The following is a 23,759-nucleotide window of genomic DNA, read 5'->3' on the forward strand; positions in this document are numbered from 1 at the left end:
TCCTCCACCACCTCTACACAAATCAAAATGGAGCTCAGCTCTATGCCTTACTGGCAGTAGTTACTGAATAAATCCCATTTTCACTGCTTTGACTAATACCTAGTTGTGTTTGTCTCTGACAGACTTGAAAGAGGTAAGAGGAGTAATGTACAGAGAGGAGTAATCCCTATTCCAGGAAGAGATACAGCCAGGGCCAGCCTCAAATGTGGGAGCATGCCTGGCCTGTACAAGTAACAAGGAGTTCAGTGACGAGAGGAGGGTAAACAATGGAAATATTAGTGGCACTGATGTTAGAATGTAAAGGATTTGGCAGATGGTATATATAGGCTGTCGTAACTTTAGCTTTTACTCTTAAGGGGATAGGGAACCAGTGGAGGATGTTGAGCAGAGGAGCGACACGATCCAGCTTGAATTTTAAAAAGATCCATTTAGCTGTTGTGTTGAGACTAGACAGTAACAGGCGTTGGAGGTAAGGCTGGAAGCAGGGAGATGAGCAGGTTCTTGAAATAATTCATGTGAGAGCTGATAGTGGGTAAGTCAAATGTGATAGTAGTGATAACATCAGATTCTGGATGTGCGTTAAAGAATTTCCTGATGAATTAGATATGAGAAGCTAAAACATCAGTCATAACTTCAAGGTTTTTGTTCCAAGTATCTGGAAGAATGGCGTTTTACTCAACTGAAATGGTAGCAGGTTTTGGGAGTGGGAGGGAACGCTCTCCCCATAGTAGCTCAGTTTCACACAGGTTTGTAACGTGTGTTAGACATGGGTATGAGGTGGTTGAGTAGGCAGTTAGATATTTAAGTCTGAAATTCAGGAAAAAAGTCTGTAGAAGAGATGTAAATTTGGGGGCCATTGGCAAATAGACAGCGTTAAAAGCCAGAGACTGCATGGGATGACTAAGGGGAGTGTAGCTAAGGGGAGAAGAGAAGTTCAGTGATGAGAGAGATTTGGAAGAAGAGAAAGCAGCACACGACAGGAGGAAGGAATGGCCAGGAAAGTGTGATGTCCTGGAAAGCAAGAGCAGAAAAGTTTATCAAGGGGGACACAATAACCGATTGTTGTTGACACAATGAGGACTGAGAAGGGATCCTTAGATTTAGTAACGTGGTCATTGGTGACTTTGACAAGAGTAGCTTGAACAGAGTGGTGGCAGTAAAACATGATAGGTGCCAGTGTGGGAATGTATAGGAGACAGGGTTTGGGAAGCAAATAGACTGGTGCACAGGAATGGATCAGTCAGTGATGGGAAAAGCAAATGTTCGAAGCAAGCTCTTAAGGGTTTGCTACTTATAACAGAAATGAAGACTTCCATCCATATCTTGATTTATTTTCAAGCAAGGTGGTGTGTCATTCTATATGCAATATAATCACGTATTAGACATCATTATTATTTGCATTAACCTTAATTTATACGTGAGAAAACAGAAAGCCTCAGCACAGGAACATAAATAACTTCTGTCTTTCAGAACAGAAAGATAAACAACGTATAATATAGGCCCAAGTTTTCACAGATGGTAAGATGTAGAGCTTTCTGACCCTAGAGCCTCCCCTGAAGAACGGCTGCTGCTAGCCCATATGGTACCCCCAAGAAACTAGACAACAGCACTCCATTTCACAAGTTGATACTGTCAGACAACCTGAATGGCTGTTCCCCAGGGGAGTTATCCAGAACACTGACTGCCCAGCCTGTACACACACAAGTGCCGGTACTTTTACCTACTCCCACACTGGCCATATCCTCAACACAATTTGAAAATACTGTGTGTTGCCCCTCCACTTCTCTGGTAGCCAATTATATCAAGTTCAAAGTTGGGGAATGAGAAGAAAGACTTTGAAAGTGCCAGGTAAGTGAAAGAAGCAATCTTGGGAGTCACCAGGAGCTCATTCAGGACAGATGTAACTTTTGCCCATGTGTGTGCCAGTCTGTGAGTGAATGGTCTCCTGAGTGTATTTGTGTGGCCATATGCACCCCATGTAAATGTGTTTTATAGCCAACATCTTTAAAAAACGTCACACATACTATTCTTAAGGCACATCTGACAACATATTTTATAACACAGTAGGTGTCAGAGGATATTTAATATATGATTTCTTCAGGCTCTCTTCCCTTTCTGAATTCCAAATGGAGGAACTGAACATGTGAGATAAAGACTGGCAATCCATATTCTGTATTTGGCAAGCTTGCACAAGTGCTGTTGTGAATGTAGTGTAAAATAACTATAAATTGGGAACTTCTTTGGTTTATGAAACACCATTCAGGACTGCTGCTTCTTGAGTGTTTTCTACTTTTAAGATGTTAATCATTTTTTCTCCTGGAGTACATTGTAGTTTAGAAATTTCATTGCCAGATGCACCAGTTGGACCATTCATTGCCTTTTTTAAAAGACCAGGCTCTTCAATCGCATCTTCTGCTTAGCCCATTCCATCCATCAGAACAGCATTCTCATCAGTCTTTCATCTCTGAGACTGCCTGGCATCGATGTCTGCAGGCTGATCTGATTCTGTATTATCCTATGAGCTGTATGGATTGCTGTCTGGATCTTTGAGCTCAGAACTAATGGTGGATTTGCCACCGCATGGTCCACCACAACCTCAACCTCCCTGAAACACTTCTGCCTCTTCCTCCTAGGGGTCTTCTGCTGTCATGCTGATGTTGGCTATCTTGTCTCCTGCTAATGACCAATCACCCTGCTCATCTTTATGTTCAGATTCTGTTTCAGAGGGGTTAAATAGCTTAGAGTTTGTATCATAATTAGGGCCTTGACAACCTCTGCCTCTTCCACTATAAAACTTAGAACCTTGTGCAGATGACATGATACTGTTAGGTAGATAGTTAGGATTTCAGGTCTCCTTGGGAAAGAGGACAAAAAAAGCAGGTGCCCAGCTCCTAGTCTTGGTGCTACCCCACTCTAATCCTATCCCAAGTGATTTCCCACCAATCAAAACTTAACGTGCCAACTGCAAAAGATGCAGAGGACTCTAGCCCACAGGCCAAGCAGCATAGGTACATTCTGCAGTGACCGAGAATAATCACCTAATTATTATGCCATTAGCTGAATCTACACTGTGGTTCACACTACCGCTCCCTCACCATGCCCTTCCAGAGACTTATGGGAGGTCTGCATGCTCAGTAAGTCTCCGTGGTTCCAAGGTGACTGCTGAACCATGAGGTGCGCCCAACCCAGACAGTATAAAATAGAATCCCTGGTGATAACCAAAGGCTTTTTGTCATAAAAAACGAGGCTTGTTTGTTATCTATGGTGAATGTATATTGCTCTATAAATCTGTATATTGCTCTTGCTCTGTAAACCTATCTTTCTGTTCCTCAAACTTTGTTTCACGTTTGCCTTACTTTGGGGGTATCTGGTCATTCTTTGGCCAAGAGCAGAGCACCCCAAGAACCAAGAATGGAGACAGCTGCTTGAACCCCAACAATACTTTCACCAGTGCACATCCTTTCTCATTTTCAAACCCTCTGGTGGAAGGTCTGAAACCCACACTAATCTGTTGCAGTGGTTCACCAATCTGTAGGAGTTCCATTCTTAGCTGTTCTACTAAAAGAACTCGCACATTTCAGATACTTTCTTTAATGCCAACAAAGGTAGTTTGTTTTCATTGTCTCCTTTAATTCTCACCTGAATGACACCAGATTTTTCCACAATTACTTGGATAACTTTCTCATTATTTCCCAATTACTTTTCCAACGAGATTCCTAGGAACCCAAATAAAAGCCTCCACAAATTCCAAGAAGCCACTAGCCTTTTTACAGCACTCTTCATAAATTATAAATGTCCCAGCATCTTCATCTAGCTCAGTAGGGGTAACACCAAGAACCTCCCTTGCTTGCTATATATTACCACCACTTGTTCCTATTGCCAGATCCATTAATTCTTCTCTCTCAACAAATTGCTCATGGAAAGCTGCTGAGAGTTGTTTGTGCATTTTAGATGCTTAGTGGCCTCTTCACTTCTGGACATAAGCATCAACTTCCTATCAATACTTTGCAAATTCATGTCACTTAAAAAATATACTGCTTCACAATATAATTAGCTATGTGTTTTCTGGATGAAAAAAATTCTGCATGCTCTTACTACTTTCTTAAAATCTTTATGATTTTCATTTTCATTTTCATTAGCTCAAGCCTCTCTCAAATCCTCAGGAACATCATGGTGCATTTAAGGAAGGTACTTTTTGGTGAATGTTTTATTTTGATTGATAGGCCAAAGTCCTTTAAATGTGACTATTTCATTGTAAGAAGCATCCCAAGCAACATATTCAATGACATAAAATTCTCCTTTTAATCATTCAAAATCTAGCAAACCGCTACTTACTTGGTTCTTGATCATTTGCTCTTAAATATACCTCTACCTCATCTCCATCACTGACTTCTTTTTTTACATCAGGTGGTGGTATTCTAAATTAATTGAATGAAACGTGGTGTTCTGGTTGCCGATTTTTTAAAAATCCAACTGTGAGGGGGTCTTCATAAACATTTTTGATAAATCCCTTTTAGAAAGCCTTGTGGGAGCCACAAACCTTCTCTGTCAGCTCTGCCATGTTGGAACCATAAAGGCCACTCCCAGCATAAATTTGTATAGGATTCAGCTCTCCATTGCTACAGAACTTGGCCAGGAGGTCTGGAATGTCCAGACCTGCCTGGTTTCTGCAAATTAATAAATGTATATGATGTGAATTGTACACTGTAACACCTGAACACCCTCATGCTGTGGCCTCCTAATCATTCTTTGGTTCATTAGAGAATTGTCGAATGTCTGTTTGCATGTAAACCCCTGTCCTGGGCATTATGGGAGATTCAAAGACACCCTTTCTTACTGTCAAGAAACAATTTTCAAGTAAGAAAAATGTAAACATAAATAGCTCTAAGATACAAAGTGATATGTTCTATAAGTAACAAAAAACTACTAGATGGATTCACAAGAGGAAACGCTTATTTCAGTTTGGTTAATTAAAGAAAATTTCATGAAGATTAGCATTTGAGGAGTGGCTTGGAAGGTGGAATTTAGATGTGAAGAGATGGAAACAAGAATATTTTGTAAGGAACAGAATAATGTGAAGGTGTAGTACAGACTTGGAAATAGTGAATACTTAACATTTGGCAAAGCCTAATCTAAGCTAATGGCCAACTATAAAAGGAATGAAAAATTTCTTAAATGTCTATGTACAACTATTCCAAAAATATATAACCCTCTTTGATAACCAGAACATGAATTCACTCAAAAACATTACCGAAGTCAGGACAAGGCTTTGTTATTATGTATTTTCTTAGTCAACAAATAGCAAGGGTGCAGCTACTAATAAGTCTTTATCAATACTTGTGGTACCAGGCAAGTTTTTGTGAGTTTGTTCCTTCATCTCCAGAGTGGAGATTATAAAGCCTACCTTGCTTGTTTTGATGATTAGACGGCACATTTTAGGTGCTCAGGAAGTCCCAAGTATTAGAAAATAAAACACTGAGGTCAAATCAGAGTCCACCATAAATATCAAGCTAAGGAACGGCTATTTTTTTCTTGGACAGTACAGTTGTTTAAATTTTGTCTCAGTGACAAAATAAATGAATAAATAAATCAAGAAATCAGGAAATAAATTTAAAGGTTATTGCAGTGGTCCACGCAAGGCATAATGGGGCACTAGTATTGGAATTTCTGGACTATTTCGGACTATCAACTACTGGATTCTGGATTTACTTACATATGAAGAATGTTGGATAAGAAAGGATGCTAATTTTGATCTAACTGGTGCTGTTAAACAACATCAGAAAGTCAACAGAGATGATAAGTTCAGTTTGAAACATTTTGAGCTTAAACTCCTAAAATCCTGGCTGAAAATGGAGCGCACAAAGCGCTAAACAAGATCTATGCAGGAAACAAGGACCTAGAGATTTTGCTTCTTTTCTTAAAGTCTCCGAGTTGTTTAAGCAAAAACTTACAAAGCTTTTTTTCTTTTTAAATGACAGCGTGGTACAATTTTGGGACAAGTAGTTGACGTATCACGGACTTAGAGAAAAAGTGTTCAGAATGCGCGAAAAGCGCCTTTAATCCAGAAGGTCCAGCGCCCCGGTGACGTTACCACGCCGCGAGGCGCGCTTGCGTCATTCCCACCGAGGCGCAGGGGGCGGGGTGACTCCCGGCAGCGCCGTCGCGCCCCCCCTAGTGGCAGCGGGTCTCAAGGCCACCCTCTGTTTCCTGGGCTCTGCGCGGTGTAGCGTTACCTTAGCGGCCAGCCTGGCTCTGTGCTTGCGCCCAGACCCCCTGCGGCACAGCTCAGCGCCAGGCGACGGGCGACGCCTCGAGGTAAAACCGAGGAGGTGCGGGAGCGGGAGGCGGGCCCTGCGTCGGCCCTGGAGCTCCAGAGAAGCCCAGGCTTTAGGCCGCAGGGGCGGGTGCGATGGCGCAGGAGCGGGTGAACTGCAACTTTGACTTGACCCCAGATTGTGAGGCAGCGGCGACTGCAAAACCTACGGTGCCCGCAGTGGAGACCCCCAAATACGCCGCAGAGTCCCCGGAGGACTACGACAGCAAGTGCGTGTTCTGCCGGATCGCGAGGCGCCAGGAACCTGGCACCGAACTCCTGTACTGTGAGGTCGGCAGCGACGTACGGCGGGTGTGGCTGCGAGGGGTGGCAGGCCTCGCCCGTGTGGTCGGGGACTGGGGGGATCCCCATCGCCACTCAGCGGGCCCAGGCATGGCTGCCCTATTTGCGTGGGGCTGAACGAAGCTAGGGATTCTACTATTAATGACAAACTTACTTTTCTCGGGGAACGTTGGTCTCTAGCTGTATTTTTGCTGTTTGGTGGGGAGAAAAGATGATGACAGAGCTAAATACCTCTGCCTGGCTGCGTGCGGGTACCGAGGGACTTGGCAGAAACAGCAGTCTGTGGCTTCTGCTTTTATTACAGGGATTCTTCACCCTCCCCTCTTCTAGATACTGATTGTAAAGTCTGCATACTCCAATACTGACACTGAAGAAAAAAATAGTAGAAAATCGGTAATGGTAATTGTGAAAAGCTGTTTGTTAGATTGGCTAAAAATAGGCTTGAAGAGAGTGGGTCTGAAATCGAACTATGACTTTTACGTCTGATTTCCAATGTTGGAATGTGTGGAAACTTCCAGAGTGCTAAGACTTGGCATATGTATGGATATGTTTGGATAGATAGGTAAATTTTTTTAAAACAAGTTTTTCCTCCTGTCGCCCTGGCTACAGTGTAGTAGCTCCAATACAGCTCATTGCAACCTCAAATCTTGGACTCATGGATCCTCCTGCTTCAGTCCCCCAAGTAGTTGGAACGACAGATGTGTACCAACAGGACTGGCTAATTTTCATATATATATATTTTTTGGAACAGTGTTTCACCTTGCACAGCTTGGCCTGGAACTCCTAGGCGCAAGTGATCCTCCTACATTGGCCTCCCAAAGTGCAAGGATTACAGGCTTGAGCCATCTGGGCCCGGCTTGTGCAGATATTTAAAAATAAATTATCTGGCACATACTTTGACCTGCTGGTTCTACTTATCCATGACGAAATAACCTTTTGAGGGCAGCGCCTGTGGCTCAAGGAGTAGGGCGCTAGCCTCATATACTGGGGGTGGCAGGTTCAACCTGCCCCAAGCCAAAACTGCACCAAAAAAAAAAAAGAAAAGAAATAACCTTTTGAGAGAATAAACTCCAAAGATTATGTCTTTTGTAGTAATCAGTCGTTAAAAATAAATAGAATTCCTTCTAAACACTTTGTTTTGGAGTTTCAGTAGTGATCAAGATAAAAGACAGTCAGTCCATGTCCAGATTTATAATCTAAAACAGTGGTTTCCAACCTTCCTAATGCCCCAACCCTTTAATAAAGTTCCTGTGGTTGAAAACTGCTGATCTAAAAGGTGAAATGAATACAGAGGAGGTAGACTGAGTGAGACTGAGGGGGGAAACCGGGCAAGGGCTGTCCGGTCAGATTCTTCATGGTCTCTCTGCAGCATTCCCTCCTCCAGTATATGGGGCAGAACCCCATTCTGAAATGAGAGCCAATGACCAGCAACTAGCAGGTGAAAGGGGAGCAGGAGGTCAGAGAGATTATTGTTGTTGTTGTTGCAGTTTTTGGCCGGGGCCAGGTTTGAACCCACCACCTTCGGTATATGGGGCTGGCACTCTACTCCTTGAGCCACAGGTACCACCCCAGAGAGAGATTCTTTGTTCTGAGGTCTAAAGTGCCCCAATATTATAACAAAAGACTGTAACAAGGGCTATGGAAGTTAGGAGCCAGGAAATGTGATGAAAACAAATACATCTATCATAATATGCAGTAGTGCTTCCAAAATTTGAGTATTTTTTTCAGTTTGAATCTAAGATGATTTGATATACAAGAGCTCACTAATTAAAGGTTAAAGATTAATATTTTATTTATTTTATTTTTTATTTTGAGACAGTTTCTCACTCTTTTGTCCCAGGCTAGAGTGCCATGGGGTCAGCCTAGCTCACAGCAACCTCAAATTCCTGGGTTCAAGCGATCTTCCTGTATCATCCTAAGTAGCTGGGAGTACAGGTGCCTACCACAATGCCTAGCTAGTTTTTCTAATTTTTTGTAGAGACAGGGTCTTGGCTGTGCTCAGGCTAGTCTCAAACTCCTGAGCTGATCCTCCTGCCTGGGCCTCCCAAAGTGCTGAGATCACAGGTATGAATGACTGCACTTGGCTGGGATTAATATTTTTTAAAAAGAGAATAATCATGTAGCATCTAAATTCTGTGTTTTGTTTTAAACATTGAATACATATGAACATATATTCATATATATTCATTCATTGTAAACATTCAGAAGCTATTGGGTTTACATAAAATGAGGTATATTTGTAATTCAAGTACAGAGGAGAAAAATTCTATTAGGAATCATTGGTGTTACCCTTGTCGTGTGGGATTAGTCTGGGAAATACTTGTGACAAAAGCTAGAGAAGACTCCTTACTCTGTAAACCTCTATGTTGTGTTTTTTAGTTGCATACAGAAGATTTAAAACCAAGTAAAGGCTAGACTGTGCATTCTCAATGGGAGGTGATGTCACTCCCGAGGGGATGAAAGTTGGTTTTTGGTTGGAAGGCAATATCTTATTCTTTTTATGTACAAGGCATAGTTATATGTAAGTACATAAATGAAGTAGACCTGTGCTATTAAAATCTCAAGGGGGTGAGATTGGGGGAAAACGTCCTAAAAGGTTGATTTGATAGACAATAATGAAAAAATAGTTGAGAAACACAGGACTAGATTTCATTTTGCTTGAGACCCTACTGGGGAAATGTCTTAGTGCAAATTTAACTTGAACACTCTGCCCATTCTTTAATCAAAATTGTTCTAACACCTTAAATGGCACGGTACTTAAATATTCTTTCAAGTATATTTGTTAATTTGCTTTAGATATTATTGAATTTCAGTCACTAGAAAGAACAACCATCTTAGCTCTTTTAAGCTGAAATTGATTTAATGTAGGAAATTATTTTTGGAAGAGCTAGGGAACAGGTTCTAGAAAGAGCCTTCAAGAATGATGCCCATATCCACACTGCAGAACTGGCTCCTGGGGCAGTTGCTTCCTCTGCTGCACTTAGGAAAGTGGGAATCAGAACTTTGAACTTCAGGAAAATGCCTCTGTGATTCAGAGATGAGAAAGCAGTGTGATTGCTACTTCTTAAGTGATGTTTCCAGGGGGAACATTTTGGCATTTGGCTGTTTCTTCTGCTGCAGGAGTGGTTAGCATCCCTGAACTCTGGGCACTGAATGACAGTAGCCCCCACAACCAAAAGAATACCTTCATGTTTCTACCCCTGATTGAGAGATGCCGCTAAGGAGTCACACGATACGTCCTGGGTCCACATTGGCAGCCCATTCTGACAAAAAATACATGTCTCACCATTCTTGACACCCGGTATCTTCAAAAGATGTTGAAATAGTGGGGGATGAGGGGAGAAAGAAGAAAGAAATTTATCTCTGTAGTCTCAGAGCTGACTGTGTGTACCAGGTGGAAATAGCTGAAGCAGCAAAAACATGGCTTTCTAATTGGCATCTGGTTGGCAAGATCTAAATTCCATCTGTTTGTTTTAGCCCTTTTGGTTTCTGTAGTACAGAAAGCACAGAAAAATTTAGAATGGAGGTTGAGTGCCAATCTACCCTATTCGTTATAGTTATTTATTGTATTTAAGTCAGTGGTTAGAGTTATGGGTGATAGTGAAGTCATCTTTATCCTGTTTATCCTTATCCATAGAAACTTTAAAAAATGGTATGTCATTGAGATTTCCAGATATTTTTCCAGGAACAGAGATGGACTTTCCACGATCTTTCAGTATCTGTTTATGTCCTGTATTATCAAAAAGAGTAAAAATTTGATCTTGCCTAGGGTAGAGTAGAAGTAGGAAGGGCAGAAGAACTTTTACTCTTTTAATATATAGAGCACAGATATACTATACAGGACATAAACAGATACACAGTGTATATATGGTATTAAAGTATGGGAGCAGGGCGTTGTGGTGGGAGCATGTAGTCCCAGCTACTTGGGAGGCTGAGGCAAGAGAATTGCCTAAGCCCAGGAGGTGGAGATTGCTGTGAACTGTGACACCATGGCACTCCACTGAGGGCGACAAAGTAAGACTGTCTCATAAAAAAAATTTTTGACTGTGTATTTTTATGTATTTGATAAAGTTATTTAGCGGAACACACATTTTCTCTTAGAAGAGTTTGAAACCCAAATGAGACTCTGTCTCAAAAAAAAATGTTTTAAAATATAATCCCTGGATATGTGATGCTTGCAGACATTCTTGTTATAAATGAGGAAAATGCCACTTTGGAAAAAGTTAAATATTCTAATTTGCTGTGATTCTATACTCAAACCTTCAAAAGTACATATTAAGAGTAAAAACACCTTAGTTTAGGGTAGGAATGGAGAAATGATATTATTGATTGATTGATTAAGAAAGGGTCTTACTCTGTCGCCCTGTGTAGAGCGCTGTGGTATCAGAACTCACAGCAACCTCAAACTCTTAGGCTCAAGAGATCCTCTTTTTTTTTTTTTTTTTTTTTGAGACAGAGCCTCAAGCTGTCCCCCTGGGTAGAGTGCCATGGCATCTCAGCTCACAGCAACCTCCAACTCCTGGGCTCAAGTGAGTCTCCTGCCTCCGCCTCCCAAGTAGCTGGGACCACAGGCGCCCGCCACAACGCCCGGCTATTTTTTGGTTGCAGCCGTCATTGTTGTTTGGCGGGTCCGGGCTGGGGATTAGAACCCGCCACCCTAGGTGTACGTGGCTGGCGCCTTAGCCGGTTGAGCTATAGGCGCCGAGCCAAGAGATCCTCTTGCCTCAGCTTCCCGAGTAGCTGGGACTACACATGCCTACCACCACCCAGGCTACTTTTTCTGTTTTTGGTAGAGTTGAGGTGTTTCTCTTGCTCAGGCTGGTCTCCACCTCCTGAGCTTAGGCGATCCTGAGTGTTAGGATTACAGGTGTGAGCCACCGCATTGGTGGAGAAATGTAAAATGAAATAAAAATTTCTGGGATTATTGGTAATGAAGTTTTAATGAACTTCACTCATAATCATTTCCCTGCAATTGACTTCATATGATCTTTTACTCTCTTGAATAAACATCTCATGAAGAAAGCATTATGAACTTAATGCATAATTATCAAATTGCCCAGTAGGGCTTCATTGTAATCCAAGTACTATTTCCCTGTCAGACAGATTTATAATGTTTAAGTCATGCCAGAACAGGACTAGGACATTCATTTAAAAAATTCACTAACAATATGTTTTTTCTTTAGAATGAAGACCTAGTTTGTTTCAAAGATATCAAACCTGCAGTACCTAATCATTATCTTGTAGTGCCAAAAAAGCATATGGGAAACTGCAAAGAGCTAAAGAAAGATCAAATAGAACTGGGTAAGACGATGGCAGTATTCTTCATTGTTATATATCACGTTGAATTGGTATCAGGAATGGCAGTGAAGATTCAGAAGAAAAAGTCTCTCTAGATATTATGAAAAGGGAGCATTCTGGGTTTTTAAAAAAAATTCATATTAAAATATTTTGAATTTATGCAGAAATAAAGAAAATGGTGTAATTTCCATGTATTTGTCACTCAACTTCCACATTTATTAACTCATGGACAATTTTTTTTTAACATATTAGCCTTCTCCCATAGTGGATTTAAAGCAGATCCTAGGCATCATGCTATTTAATCTTTGTAATCTCCAGAAGATAATATCTTTTATGATTTTTTAAATGATGGCTTTTCTTGACTCTGAAATGAAAGGTGCTATTAAAAATTGTAAATAAACAAGATATGATATGATATATGGTCTTGTATTGCTTTGGTACTTGTAGTCTTCTATATGAAGATGAATTAGCACCAAAATTTAAATTTTAGTGATGAAATTTTAGTTTCTGAAAAGGAGACTGTGAATCTTTTCTATTGTAGAATTATTCTGCATTTTTCTACACATGCTTTCTGTGACTTGTCACTTGTCATTTTACGACATTTCTTTTTCTTTCTTTTTTTTTGAGACAGAGTCTCACTATGTCACCCTCAGTAGAGCGCTGTGACATCATAGCTCACAGCAACCTCAAACTCTTGGGCTTAAGTGATTCTCTTGCCTCTGCCTCCCAAGCAGAGCTGGGATTATAGGCGCCTGCCACAACTATCTTTTGTTGCAGTTGTCATTGTTGTTTAGCTGGCCCGGGCTAGGTTGGAACCCGCCAGCCTCAGTGTATGTGGCTGATGCCATAACCACTGTGCTAAGGGCACTGAGCTATTTTACGACATTTCTAAGTTCACTTCAAATCTGCTTTGGCAGGCTTTGTAACCAAGGGCTGAGATTAATTTGATAAATACTTCAAAGTAAGGCTACAAGATAGATAAATTGGGCCAGAGTTTTAAAAGATGAGCAACCTTTTTCTTGGAAAACCTTGATGTGTAATTTCTAGGCTACTAAATTAACAGTTTTTAAACTGTTAATGCTGACAACTACAAAACTTGTTAGTCCTCTGAAGTTTTGTTAGTGCATTTTAGAGCATACATGATTTATAACTAGAGCAGTGGTTCTCAACCTATAGGTCCCAACCCCTTTGTAACAATGAAAATACATTGTGGCATTAGGAAGGTTGAGAACCACTGAACTAGAGGGTAGCTTTTGAGCTTATAGAGATCAGTTTGACTTCGATTTACCTGACTGATTGAAACACTTCTTTCTTATTTTAAAGAAATAAAATTTCTATTCCTATTTTCATTCTTAAAATTATTTCTTAGAGACCGTACTTTAGCTTTTTAGGACTTTCTCAGTTTATCTTCAAATTAGAGTTAGGTTTGTAGAGAATAGAGACTGCTCTTTAACTAGTTTTTATAAATGTTGCAAATCAAATGTCACTAGTTTTGGAGCAGCTGGCAATGTATTTTGGATTTCATATTTTTCTCTCTGCTTTTGTATGTATTTGAATATTTTCATGATAAAAGTTACAAATTAATGATTTTTATGTAATCTATAAATGGGGGAAATAATAAGCATATAGAAGAACTCAATAACACTACCATGTACCATTAGTCTAACTGACATTTGTAGAACTCTGGATAACTACAGAATGTACATTTTTTTTTTTTTTTTTGAGACGGAGCCTCAAGCTATCCCCCTGGGTAGAGTGCCATGGCATCATGCTCACAGCAACCTCCAACTCCTGGGCTCAAGCGAGTCTCCTGCCTCAGCCTCCCAAGTAGCTGGGACTACAGGCGCCCGCCACAACGCCTGGCCATTTTTTGGTTGCAGCCATTATTGTTGTTTGGCGGGCCCGGGCTGGGGATTCGAACCCGCCACCTTAGGTGTATGTGGCTGGCGCCTTAGCGGCTTGAGCCACAGGCGCCGAGCCCAGAATGTACATTTTTAAAAAATCATGTTTACCAAGGTTGGCCATATTCTGAGCAATAAAGTAAGGCTCAAAACATTTCAAATTATTGAACTCTTAAAAAGTATGTTTTGTGAAGACAATGGAATTAAATTAGAAAAATAAAACATATCTCAAATAGCGCTATATAAACAACATTTAAATAAATAGGATAAAGAAGAAAATAGTTTGGGTTGACTGGTAATAAAAATACCATATGTCAGAATTTGTAGGATACAGCTAACGCAGTGCATAGATGAAAATTTATAGCTTTGTTGTGGTGAGACATTTATACTCTATCCTTAATAGTTTTGAAATGTATCATGGCATTATGCACATTAGATGAGGTCTCCCCAAATACCCTCCCTCCTCTTGGCTTCCAAATAAGTAAGCAAGGAGATGGTTATATTAATCAGTTAGATGTAAGCATTCCAAATTGTATATCAAATCAGCATATTGTACCCCATAAATTCATTAATGTACACAGTTATGATTTAATAAAGAAAAAAGGAAAATTTATAGCTTTAAATACTTATATTAGAAAAAGAGGTTTAAAATCAATGATCTAAGTTTCCATGTAAGATACTAGAAAGAGAAGCAAGTCAACCAAAATAAGTGTAAAGGAGAAAATAATAAAGAGTAGATATCAATGAAATAAAGAGGATACTATAGGCTTTGCTCCACATATTTTAATATGATTTTAAGTGAATATATAATTGTCATTGTATGATTGTTATGTCTTCTTAATGAATTGACACTTTTATATTTATCCATAAGACAACATAAGTATATTTTAAAGAAAAAAGATACAGTCTGGCTTGAAGTCATTTGGGAGCTTTTTTGAACCATATGGTACTCGCCTAGTCACAGAAGTCTGGCAGTCTCCCAGCTGAATTCTCACTTAAACATTAATGACAATTTTATAAGCCTCTATATAGGACCGTTTTCTGTAGATTCTTTTAGTTCTTCCTTTTTCAAATGCATGACTGCACCATTCAGAAACAAAGAAGGATAAAGGTTTGGCATTATACTTTGAAGATCCCAGGTTACCAGCATTTTTCTAGTGGGGAGGTTTATTCCCATCTGAAACACCAAGAGACAAAAGGCAGAAAGGCTTTGGTTTGGAAGCCAAAGCCGTTATATAAATGTTTGGCTAGTCAAGACTAGGCTTACATGAAGGGAAATCATATCCTTAATTTGGGCTCAAAGAGAAATTCAGAGTTTTCCTGTCTTTCTTATTAATTCAGACAATATCTGTTTAATTTCCTAGTTTCTTTATGATTAGAGTTAGTCCTCAGTATGACTGGATGTCCTAAATTGCCACTGGATCATACTTCTTAACAGCTGTCTAAAGTCCGCCTACGTATGATATTTTGTGATACTGATGCCCTGGGGCTCAGTGTGAAACTTCATTTCAGCTGCTGATAAGCAAACTTCTCAGTAACCTGAGATATTGAATGTGTCTTTTAAACATTTACCGCCTTGATCCGACTTTTGACTAGGACCCTAAATGTTAAGATTAGTAGCAGTTTTGTGAACATAACGTCTCCAAATGGATAACGTAATTTCTTTCTTGTTTTGCAGTTGAGGACATGGTAACTGTTGGAAAGACCATTCTTGAACGGAATAATTTCACTGACTTAACAAATGTGAGGTACGAATACTTCAAGGTAGAAACAAAATATTATACATTATAGACATTTTTAAACTGTTCATTCTTTATGGAAAGTGGAAGCAGCAGTGTCAGAGTTTGTGGTTTAAATGTAGTTTCCCTGAAAATAAGAATATAGTTCATTGGTAGTATAAATATAACATCTTCCTCTCTTGTCTCAACAGCTTCCACTAATTCTCATTTATAGTTTAGATAAACAAGTACATACATGTACAGTCGCTAGGCAAAAGACAGAGGGTGCCAAAAATAAGTATATACATTTTAAGAAAGGAAAAAACTGTTTTAAAATTCTAATACTGAATGTGTACCCATAACAAAAGATGAATACAAGTCACTTTTGACTTCTGCGTTTAGGAGGTGCTCAAAGTGGCACCAGCGTCCAGACCCTTCTGATTATGGTGAATTGCTGCTTGAAAAACACTGACCAAAGTGTCCACTTGTATGGCTACACATGTGGTTTTAATTTCTTCCCCAAGTACAACCAGTGTAGCTGGTTTTCTATAGTATCTCACATCCTTTAAGGCACCTCACACTCACACCTCCATTGTCATTGTACTTCCACAGTGTTTTTTTGTTTGTTTTGAAACAGAGTCTCACTCTGTCACCCTGAGTGCCATGGTGTATAGCTTACAGCAACCTCAAACTCTTAGGCGCAATTGATCCTCTTTGCCTCAGCCTTCTGACTAGCTGAAACTACTTGCACCCACCACAATGTCTGTTTAATTTTTCTATTTTTAGTAGAGATAGGGGCTCACTCTTGTTCAGGCTGATCTCCAACTTCTGAGCTCAAGCAATCCAACCAGCTTCAGTCTCCCAGAGTACTAGAATTACAGGTGTGAGCCACTGCACCCTGCCTCTCCATAATGTTCTTGAATTTCAAATACCACTTCTAAGTGTCTTGCCCTTCTCCAACAAAGGACAACTGTGCTTCTGCCATTTTCTTTGTCCTGCCTGTTGCATGGTGATGCTAGCATTCATGTGATTAATGTCATTTTTTTTTTTTTTCAGTTTTTGGCTGGGGCTGGGTTTGAATCCATCACCTCCGGCATGTGGGGCTGGTGCCCTAATCCTTTGAGCCACATGCGCCACCCCTAATTAATACCATCTTTTAAGTGAACCTCATACTACATGTTGTTTCTGTAATTCAGTTCAACTTCAGAAAGTAATACATAGATAACAGAGCTTAAAATGTGTATATATATCTTTGGCAACCCTAATAAGTCTATTTTTTCTTTGTTCAATATGTGCATTCTCATAAAATGGTAAGTTGAATTTTCTTAGAAAAACTTTTATGCAATTTAAAAATGAAATTCAACTTTAATTCATCAACTTTGCTTTGGTGGTACACACCAGTTTTGGAGCAAAAGCACATGATGTTCAATTTGTCAACCGTTTTAATTAATCTATGTGCAGTTTTTCTTTTAAAAAGATTTCTAACTTTGCTTGTGTGACCCATGCAGTACCAGGGAAGATATAGTGGAGATTACTTCTAACACTTTTGAACTGGAATTCACAGTAGAACTGAATTCTCATGCTCTCCATGCTGTTTGTTGTGTTTAGACAAGTCATTTAACCTCTCCAAGATAGTACCTGCTCTGCCACCTTATAGGCTCGAATGAGATTGCATATGTGAAAATTCTGTGAAAACCGTTACTTACCATCCAAGTAGATAATTACAAGGAACTGATTACCTTTGATGCCCTTTGGTCAGAAGCAGCACATTTTATTCCTAGTCATAGGAGTGCTCATTAGAAAAATGAACATTGGGAAAGGAGTCCAGAGCCAAGTCTCAATCCCAGTTCTACCACTGACTGACTTTGTGACCCTGGGAAGTATCTTAACCTCTTTGGATCTTGGCTTTCACATCTCTAAAATGAAAGGGGTGGGTGAAGCATTGAGTTGCTTCTAGTTTCTAGATTACTTGATTCTACATTATATGGCTCTGTTTCACAGAAGGAAAAAATTTAGTCTTCTATTCTACCTACTGGTAGAAGCTTTGGCGTATGTACTGCATATATGACTCCACACTGTTAGTCCCAGAGGATCATACTGCCGTATAACACTTCTCCTGTGTCTCCTTTCCACACTCTGACTCACTTTTACTTTAAACATGCAAATATTTCTAGGCTTTATTATTGTTGCAGGTGTGTCTTGCACCATTCAGCATAGGTGGACTTGCAAAACTGTTTGTAAACTAATTTTTTTTGGGGGGGGGGCAGAGCTGGGTTTGAACTGACCACCTCTGGCATATGGGGCTGGCGCCGTACCCTTTTGAGCCACAGGTGCTGCCCTGTAAACTTAAGTTTCAAGAGGTTAAATCATACTTTAAAAATACTTTTTTACCATTAAAAGGAATTCTCTTAGAAAATTTTATAAGGCAGATAATTTTGAATAATTATCATTTAACTTATTTTAAGTATTAAGAAACTTAAAAGATGATAAAGTTTTTTATGATGATGTAATCTTACTACTGAAATGCTGTTGATTGGTAAGAAAATGCCTAAGTGCTTTCTTAAAGGGAAAAGCACGCCATCTATTGGCTGTGTCATACAATAAAGGAACACTACTATTTGAATGTCCAGTGATTTTTAAGTTCAGTACAGAAGCGTATTTTAGGAGAATTAAAGCATAATAGGATAAGGACTGAAGTGATAAGACATTATGCCAATTTAGAATTCATAAGGATTATACTGAGGCATACTATGTTACTAAGGCCTTCCTTGGTTACAAATTTATGTTCCTGTGAACTTTTAATATGAAAAGAAGAGAAAGTGAGTAAATACTCTGCAGTCCATAAAGAAAAACTATAAAAGAGATTTGTCAGTAATAATCTATCTGCTTAAGGTACCTGTTTTGGATATCTGTAATATTTCTATATTTTCATCTGAAAAAATGTGGAAACTATTATGGAAGTGATTTCAGTCATCTCTTACCTTTCTGTTTTAGGATGGGTTTCCATATTCCACCATTCTGTTCCATTTCCCACCTGCATCTTCATGTTCTGGCACCAGTCAGTCAGCTTGGCTTCTTCTCCAGTTTGGTTTATAGAGTCAATTCCTATTGGTTTATCACAGTAAGTGTTATTTCTATGTCCATAGCTTACAAAAATACTTAAAATATTTGCTCTTTTTGTTGCAGTTTTTCTTTCCTTGGCAGCAGCTCTTACAGATTTGATCACTTGTATTAACATATGGCTTGTACATATCCAAAGTAATAGTTTTTTTTTTTTTTTTTTTGAGACAGAGTCTCACCTTGTTGCCCTCTGTAGAGGACTGTGGTGTCATAGCTCCCAGCAACCTCAAACTCTTAGGCTCAAGTGATTCTCGTGCCTCAGCCTCCTGAGTAGCTGGGTCTACAGACTCCCACCACAACACTTGGCTATTTTAAGAGGTAGAGGTCGCGCTCTGGCTAAGGCCTGCTCAAACCTGTGAGCTCAGGCAGTCCATCTACCTTGGCCTCCCATAGTGCTACCGTGCCTGGCCCTAAAATAATAGTTTTGATTTGTGGCATTTTCCAGGTCATCAGATCAGTAGGAAGAAAAGCTATGACTAAAGCATCCTAATTCGTAAGCTGGGGATACGATATAGAAGAACCAGGGTATTCAGAGTTGAAACTTTGGATTCGGAGCTGGATTCAAATTGTGGCTCCATTACTTACTTGAAGGATCCATGTGAAAGTTAAATTCCTTATGTGAGTCAATGAGATACTTTATGTGCAAAGCATTTAAGACAGTATCTTGCAGATAGTAAGTATTCAATAAATGTTATCTGATGCCTCTATAAGGTCTGATGGTTAAGTTCATGGACTCATCCTAGAAAAAGTGCTGTGTACCTCATTGCTGAGTATCACTATCATCACCTTTGAAGTACTCCCCTTGGGAAGCTGTACACCTTTGGAATTCTTTTTCTGGAATAGCCATCATGGCTGTTGTCACATGGCCCACAAAAACATGTAACATTGTAATGAACCCCACTCAGAGAGACACTGCCACATACTGACATTAACACAGCCGTGAGACACTGATATATCAAGGTGATGAAACCTTACTGAATTGTTTGTATAGTGCTGCCACATACCTGCATGGTGGCAAGTTTGTAAACTTAGTTGTCACACTGCCTATCATGACAGCTTTGAGGGTTGTTCTAGAAAAAGAGTTCCAAAATTGCTTTGAAGGGTGGACTAGGTACTGGCATCTGTGCATAGCTTCCCAAGGGAGTATTTTGAAAGTGATCATAGTGATATTCAGCCCTGAGATATGTAGCACTTTTGGGGGATGATTTCTTGTACTTACACATCATCATAATCAGCATCATTATAGAACTTAAGTGTTTATATTTTTTAATAGTTTAAACACTTTAGAAAAAGGGCTGTAGTAGTGGCATCAATTGCCAAATCTGAAGATAAAGCTTTGAGCCTAAAAAATGGCAGAATCCTGCTTTGCTGAGGCAAAAGTGGATTGGAATTCAGCTGTTTATAAGCTTGTAGTCTGAAAGCTAAGCCTCAGTGATCAAGTGACTCCAGTCCCTCTAAGGCCACTTGATCAGTAATTTATTAGGCTATTTATGTGTCCATGATGGTAAGGTGACCTATAGTTACTCTAGCTGAATAATCATTGGGTATTATTTATCATTGGCTAATAATATTTCTAGTCATAGTACATAAGAATTGAAAAAGTATGTGATTTCTAGCAACTTCATATTTCTTTTTTTTTTTTTGAGACGGAGCCTCAAACTGTCCCCCTGGGTAGAGTGCTGTGGCATCACTCACAGCAATCTCCAACTCCTGGGCTCAAGTGAGTCTCCTGCCTCCGCCTCCCAAGTAGCTGGGACCACAGGCGCCCGCCACAAAGCCTGGCTATATTTATATATTTTTTTTTGGTTGCAGCCATCATTGTTGTTTGGTGGGCCCGGGCTGGATTCGAACCCGCCACCTTAGGTGTATGTGGCTGGCGCCTTAGCCACTTGAGCCACAGGCGCCGAGCCGCAACTTCATATTTCAAAATACTATCCTACTCTCGCAACTTGTCCAGATGATTTTATTTAAATAATATACATTTAAGATATATATACATTTACATGTGTATATGTATTTGAAATTTAAAAAGTGGGACATTCTGTAGAATAGTTGCTTTGGTTTCCTTAAAAAAGTCTGTATAATAGACAAGGGACTTTTTTCCTATTTGTATTTCTAATTTTCTATAAGATCTATACCTCTATGATAAAATTAATGCACATACATTTTTGTAGTGTTTTTAACTGTATTTCTTACATGAAAGACTTTTTAGTAATAAAACATCAATGTACAAAATGATGACATCCATTAATGGGTCAACCTGGGAATCTGAACTCTTTTTAAATCTAGGACTTTGTCAGTATATGAGACTTTGAAAAAAATAAAGATAGATATTGAAGTTTATTCTAACTCTCATATAATGTTCTAGATTATGTAGGATAATTGAGAAAAAAACTCTGAATGATCAAACTCGAAGACTTTAGTTTACTTTTTTCTTTAAATGAACTTTAATTTTTTAGAGCACATTTAGGGTCATAGCAAAGTTGAGTGGAAAGTACAGAGTTCCTGTGTTCCCCCTCTGCACTATATCCTGCACCACAATGGTACACTTGTTATAACCAGTGAACCTACACTGATACATTGTTATCACCAGAGTTTTCCTTAGGGTCCCCTCTTGTACATTCTTGGGTTTCCACAAATGTATAACTATGTGTATCCACCAGTATTGTACAGAATGGTTTCACTGACCTAAACATCTTCTGTGCTATGCCTGTGCATCCTTCTTCCTCCTCTAACTTCTCCCAACCACTGATCTTTTATGTCTCCATAGTTTTGCTTTTTCCAGAAAGCCATATATTTGGAATCATACAGTATGTAGCCTTTTCAGATTGGCTTCTTTCTTTTAGTAATAAGCATTGAAGATTCTTCCATATCTACTTTACTTTTTGAATCTTTGGTAAAGATTATCTTATTGAAACTTTTTAATGGATTTTCAATGCAGATAACAATCAGCCTATACATATACAATATAGACCACCTTTACTGTAATGTATAAAACTGTTATACAGATTTTTGTAAGGTATTTTTAAGAACAAAGTATGTGGCACCTAGCTTTTCTGAGATGGCTTATTATAATGGGGATGGCAGCAGAATTATTTGATAAAGACTATGATATCTAGAATTTAAAAAGTGTGTACTTTTTAAATTACAGGCTGAACATTTGATTGAAAAACTAAGAAGATGAAAATGTCAACAGTGGAAGACTTTCCTAATCTTGGCTCAATATTAACTAATATTTTGATCCTTTTGATGTCTAATTGCAGTTTAAGGTTTGTTTGGTTGCATGAGAAGCTATTATTGAGTAGTTTTAAATTTTTTCTGATTATATTTTTCCTGATAATCTGTGACATAGTTACATGAATACTTGTCACTGACTTATAGGGTTTAATGGTTATCTGTCTAAAGATTTTGTATGTGTGATGCTACAGAAAAATCCCATTTAAAACAAATCCTGCTTATCAAGAAAGGTTTTGCATTTTTTAAAAGGTCAAAATATTTTAATTTTTCAGTAGTCAATTACAATAGCATTTACTTGGGAAGAATAAACATCTACAGGAAGTACTTTATTGGTACCTTTATTACAGTGAAAGAGAGAAAGAACTTAGCTATTTCTTGACAGTTCTACAGTTTTGTTTGTTTGTTTTTTGTTTTTGGCTGGGGCTGGGTTTGAACCCACTACCTTCAGCATATGGGGCCGGCGCCTTACTCCTTTGAGCCACAGTTGCCATCCTGACAGTACTACAGTTTTCATAAAAATTTTCAAAGGAATACCATACTACTCAGTGATCTGATCTTACAGATGAAAAGAATTATATGTGTGTCACTTTTTATCAAGTTTTAGGTACTGGTTTTTACTTCTTGAAACCTCATATTTTTTTTAATAAATTGGTCCTGAATGCTGTATAATATATATAACATAATGTCTAACAGTGAGTTTATAATAACTATCAAATATGCTATCAGAAGTCACTAATGGAATTTTGCCTGTAATAACATAAAAGAAAAACCAAGTGGTTCACAGAAACTGCTTTATAGCATTTTTTTTTAACCACAGGAAATTAGAATTACAAGTGGTTAAAGTTAGCTTTTTTTTCACAATCATGAAAAAAAAGCCTTATTTGAAAGTGAAGATAGATGCAGCTTTAGATGAGAAAATTATTTTAATGACGCAATGTTAACACTGATATTTCAACATCTGGGATCAATATTGTTTCATTTGTTCATTAATTTATTCATTTAGCAAACATTTATTGAGCACTTAATGTGTACCAGATACTGACGGATCAGGAAATGAAGGATGGAAATGAAAGAAATGAAAATGGAAAATCTGCCTACAATTGCTAATACAGGAGTCAGATAGAATTTAGTGTGTTAGGTGCCATAATGCTACAGAAGAGAATGTGGAAGGGAAGCACTTCTGAGAGCCGCTGGCAGTGGGACTGAGAGATGGAATGTTAGGTGAGTAGACAGTGACAGGTTAGGCTAAGAAACTCATTGTACTTTCCTTGAGTTCTACTTAGCCTATTATTTACAGTACAATTGACGTAAATGTCCAGATTTCATCTCATTCACTGAAGGTGAAGAGAGTGATTTGGAAATACGAGTCATGGGCTTTCAAGCTGTGATGCCACAGCACTCTATGGGGGGCCACTCTGTCTCAAAATAAATAAATAAATAAATAAATAAATAAGTTATGGGTTTTCAAAATTAGATTTGAAGATTCTCCAGTACTTTGTGACATAGCTCACTGAGCACTTACATAGATTAACAGCTACAAGTTTCTATGAATCAGAAATATGATTAACCTTAGAGAAGGACTTTTTAACAGATGCAACCATTGAATGTTTTACTATGTGAACTTACAGTAACAGAAGTGACAACATTTTAAAAATAACATGTAAAGTATTTAAGGAATTCTTAAATCCCTCAAAGTGTTACCATTACAAATCAAAGTATGATTGGAGACTGTAACTATGGGCAACTTTGGAATCCTAAATAAAAAATACAACATAAGTGTCAGCTGGATCTTTTGGGCGTTCTGTCTTCATGGTGGTATCCACGAGCAATATCACTGTAAGTATGAAACCTTTTTGAGTTTTCAGAAGA

At 38.8% G+C, this 23,759-nt stretch overlaps 1 protein-coding gene and 1 pseudogene across 1 annotated transcript; one reads left to right on the forward strand and one right to left on the reverse strand.

The window, feature by feature from the left end:
• Window positions 1–2,245: 2,245 nt before the first annotated feature.
• Window positions 2,246–4,561, reverse strand: LOC100952450 (annotated as a pseudogene).
• A 1,652-nt stretch (window positions 4,562–6,213) lies between these two features.
• Window positions 6,214–23,759, forward strand: HINT3 (histidine triad nucleotide binding protein 3). The gene is made up of 5 exons (XM_003781647.3): window positions 6,214–6,604; window positions 11,800–11,917; window positions 15,494–15,563; window positions 18,528–18,654; window positions 21,805–23,759. The coding sequence occupies exons 1-5, from the start codon at window positions 6,410–6,412 to the stop codon at window positions 21,835–21,837; spliced, it is 543 nt and encodes a 180-aa protein (XP_003781695.1). The 5' UTR covers window positions 6,214–6,409; the 3' UTR covers window positions 21,838–23,759.

Source organism: Otolemur garnettii, unplaced genomic scaffold, assembly GCF_000181295.1.
Source record: "Otolemur garnettii isolate 467f Iridium unplaced genomic scaffold, OtoGar3 scaffold00002, whole genome shotgun sequence".
Taxonomy (NCBI): Eukaryota; Metazoa; Chordata; class Mammalia; order Primates; family Galagidae; genus Otolemur; species Otolemur garnettii.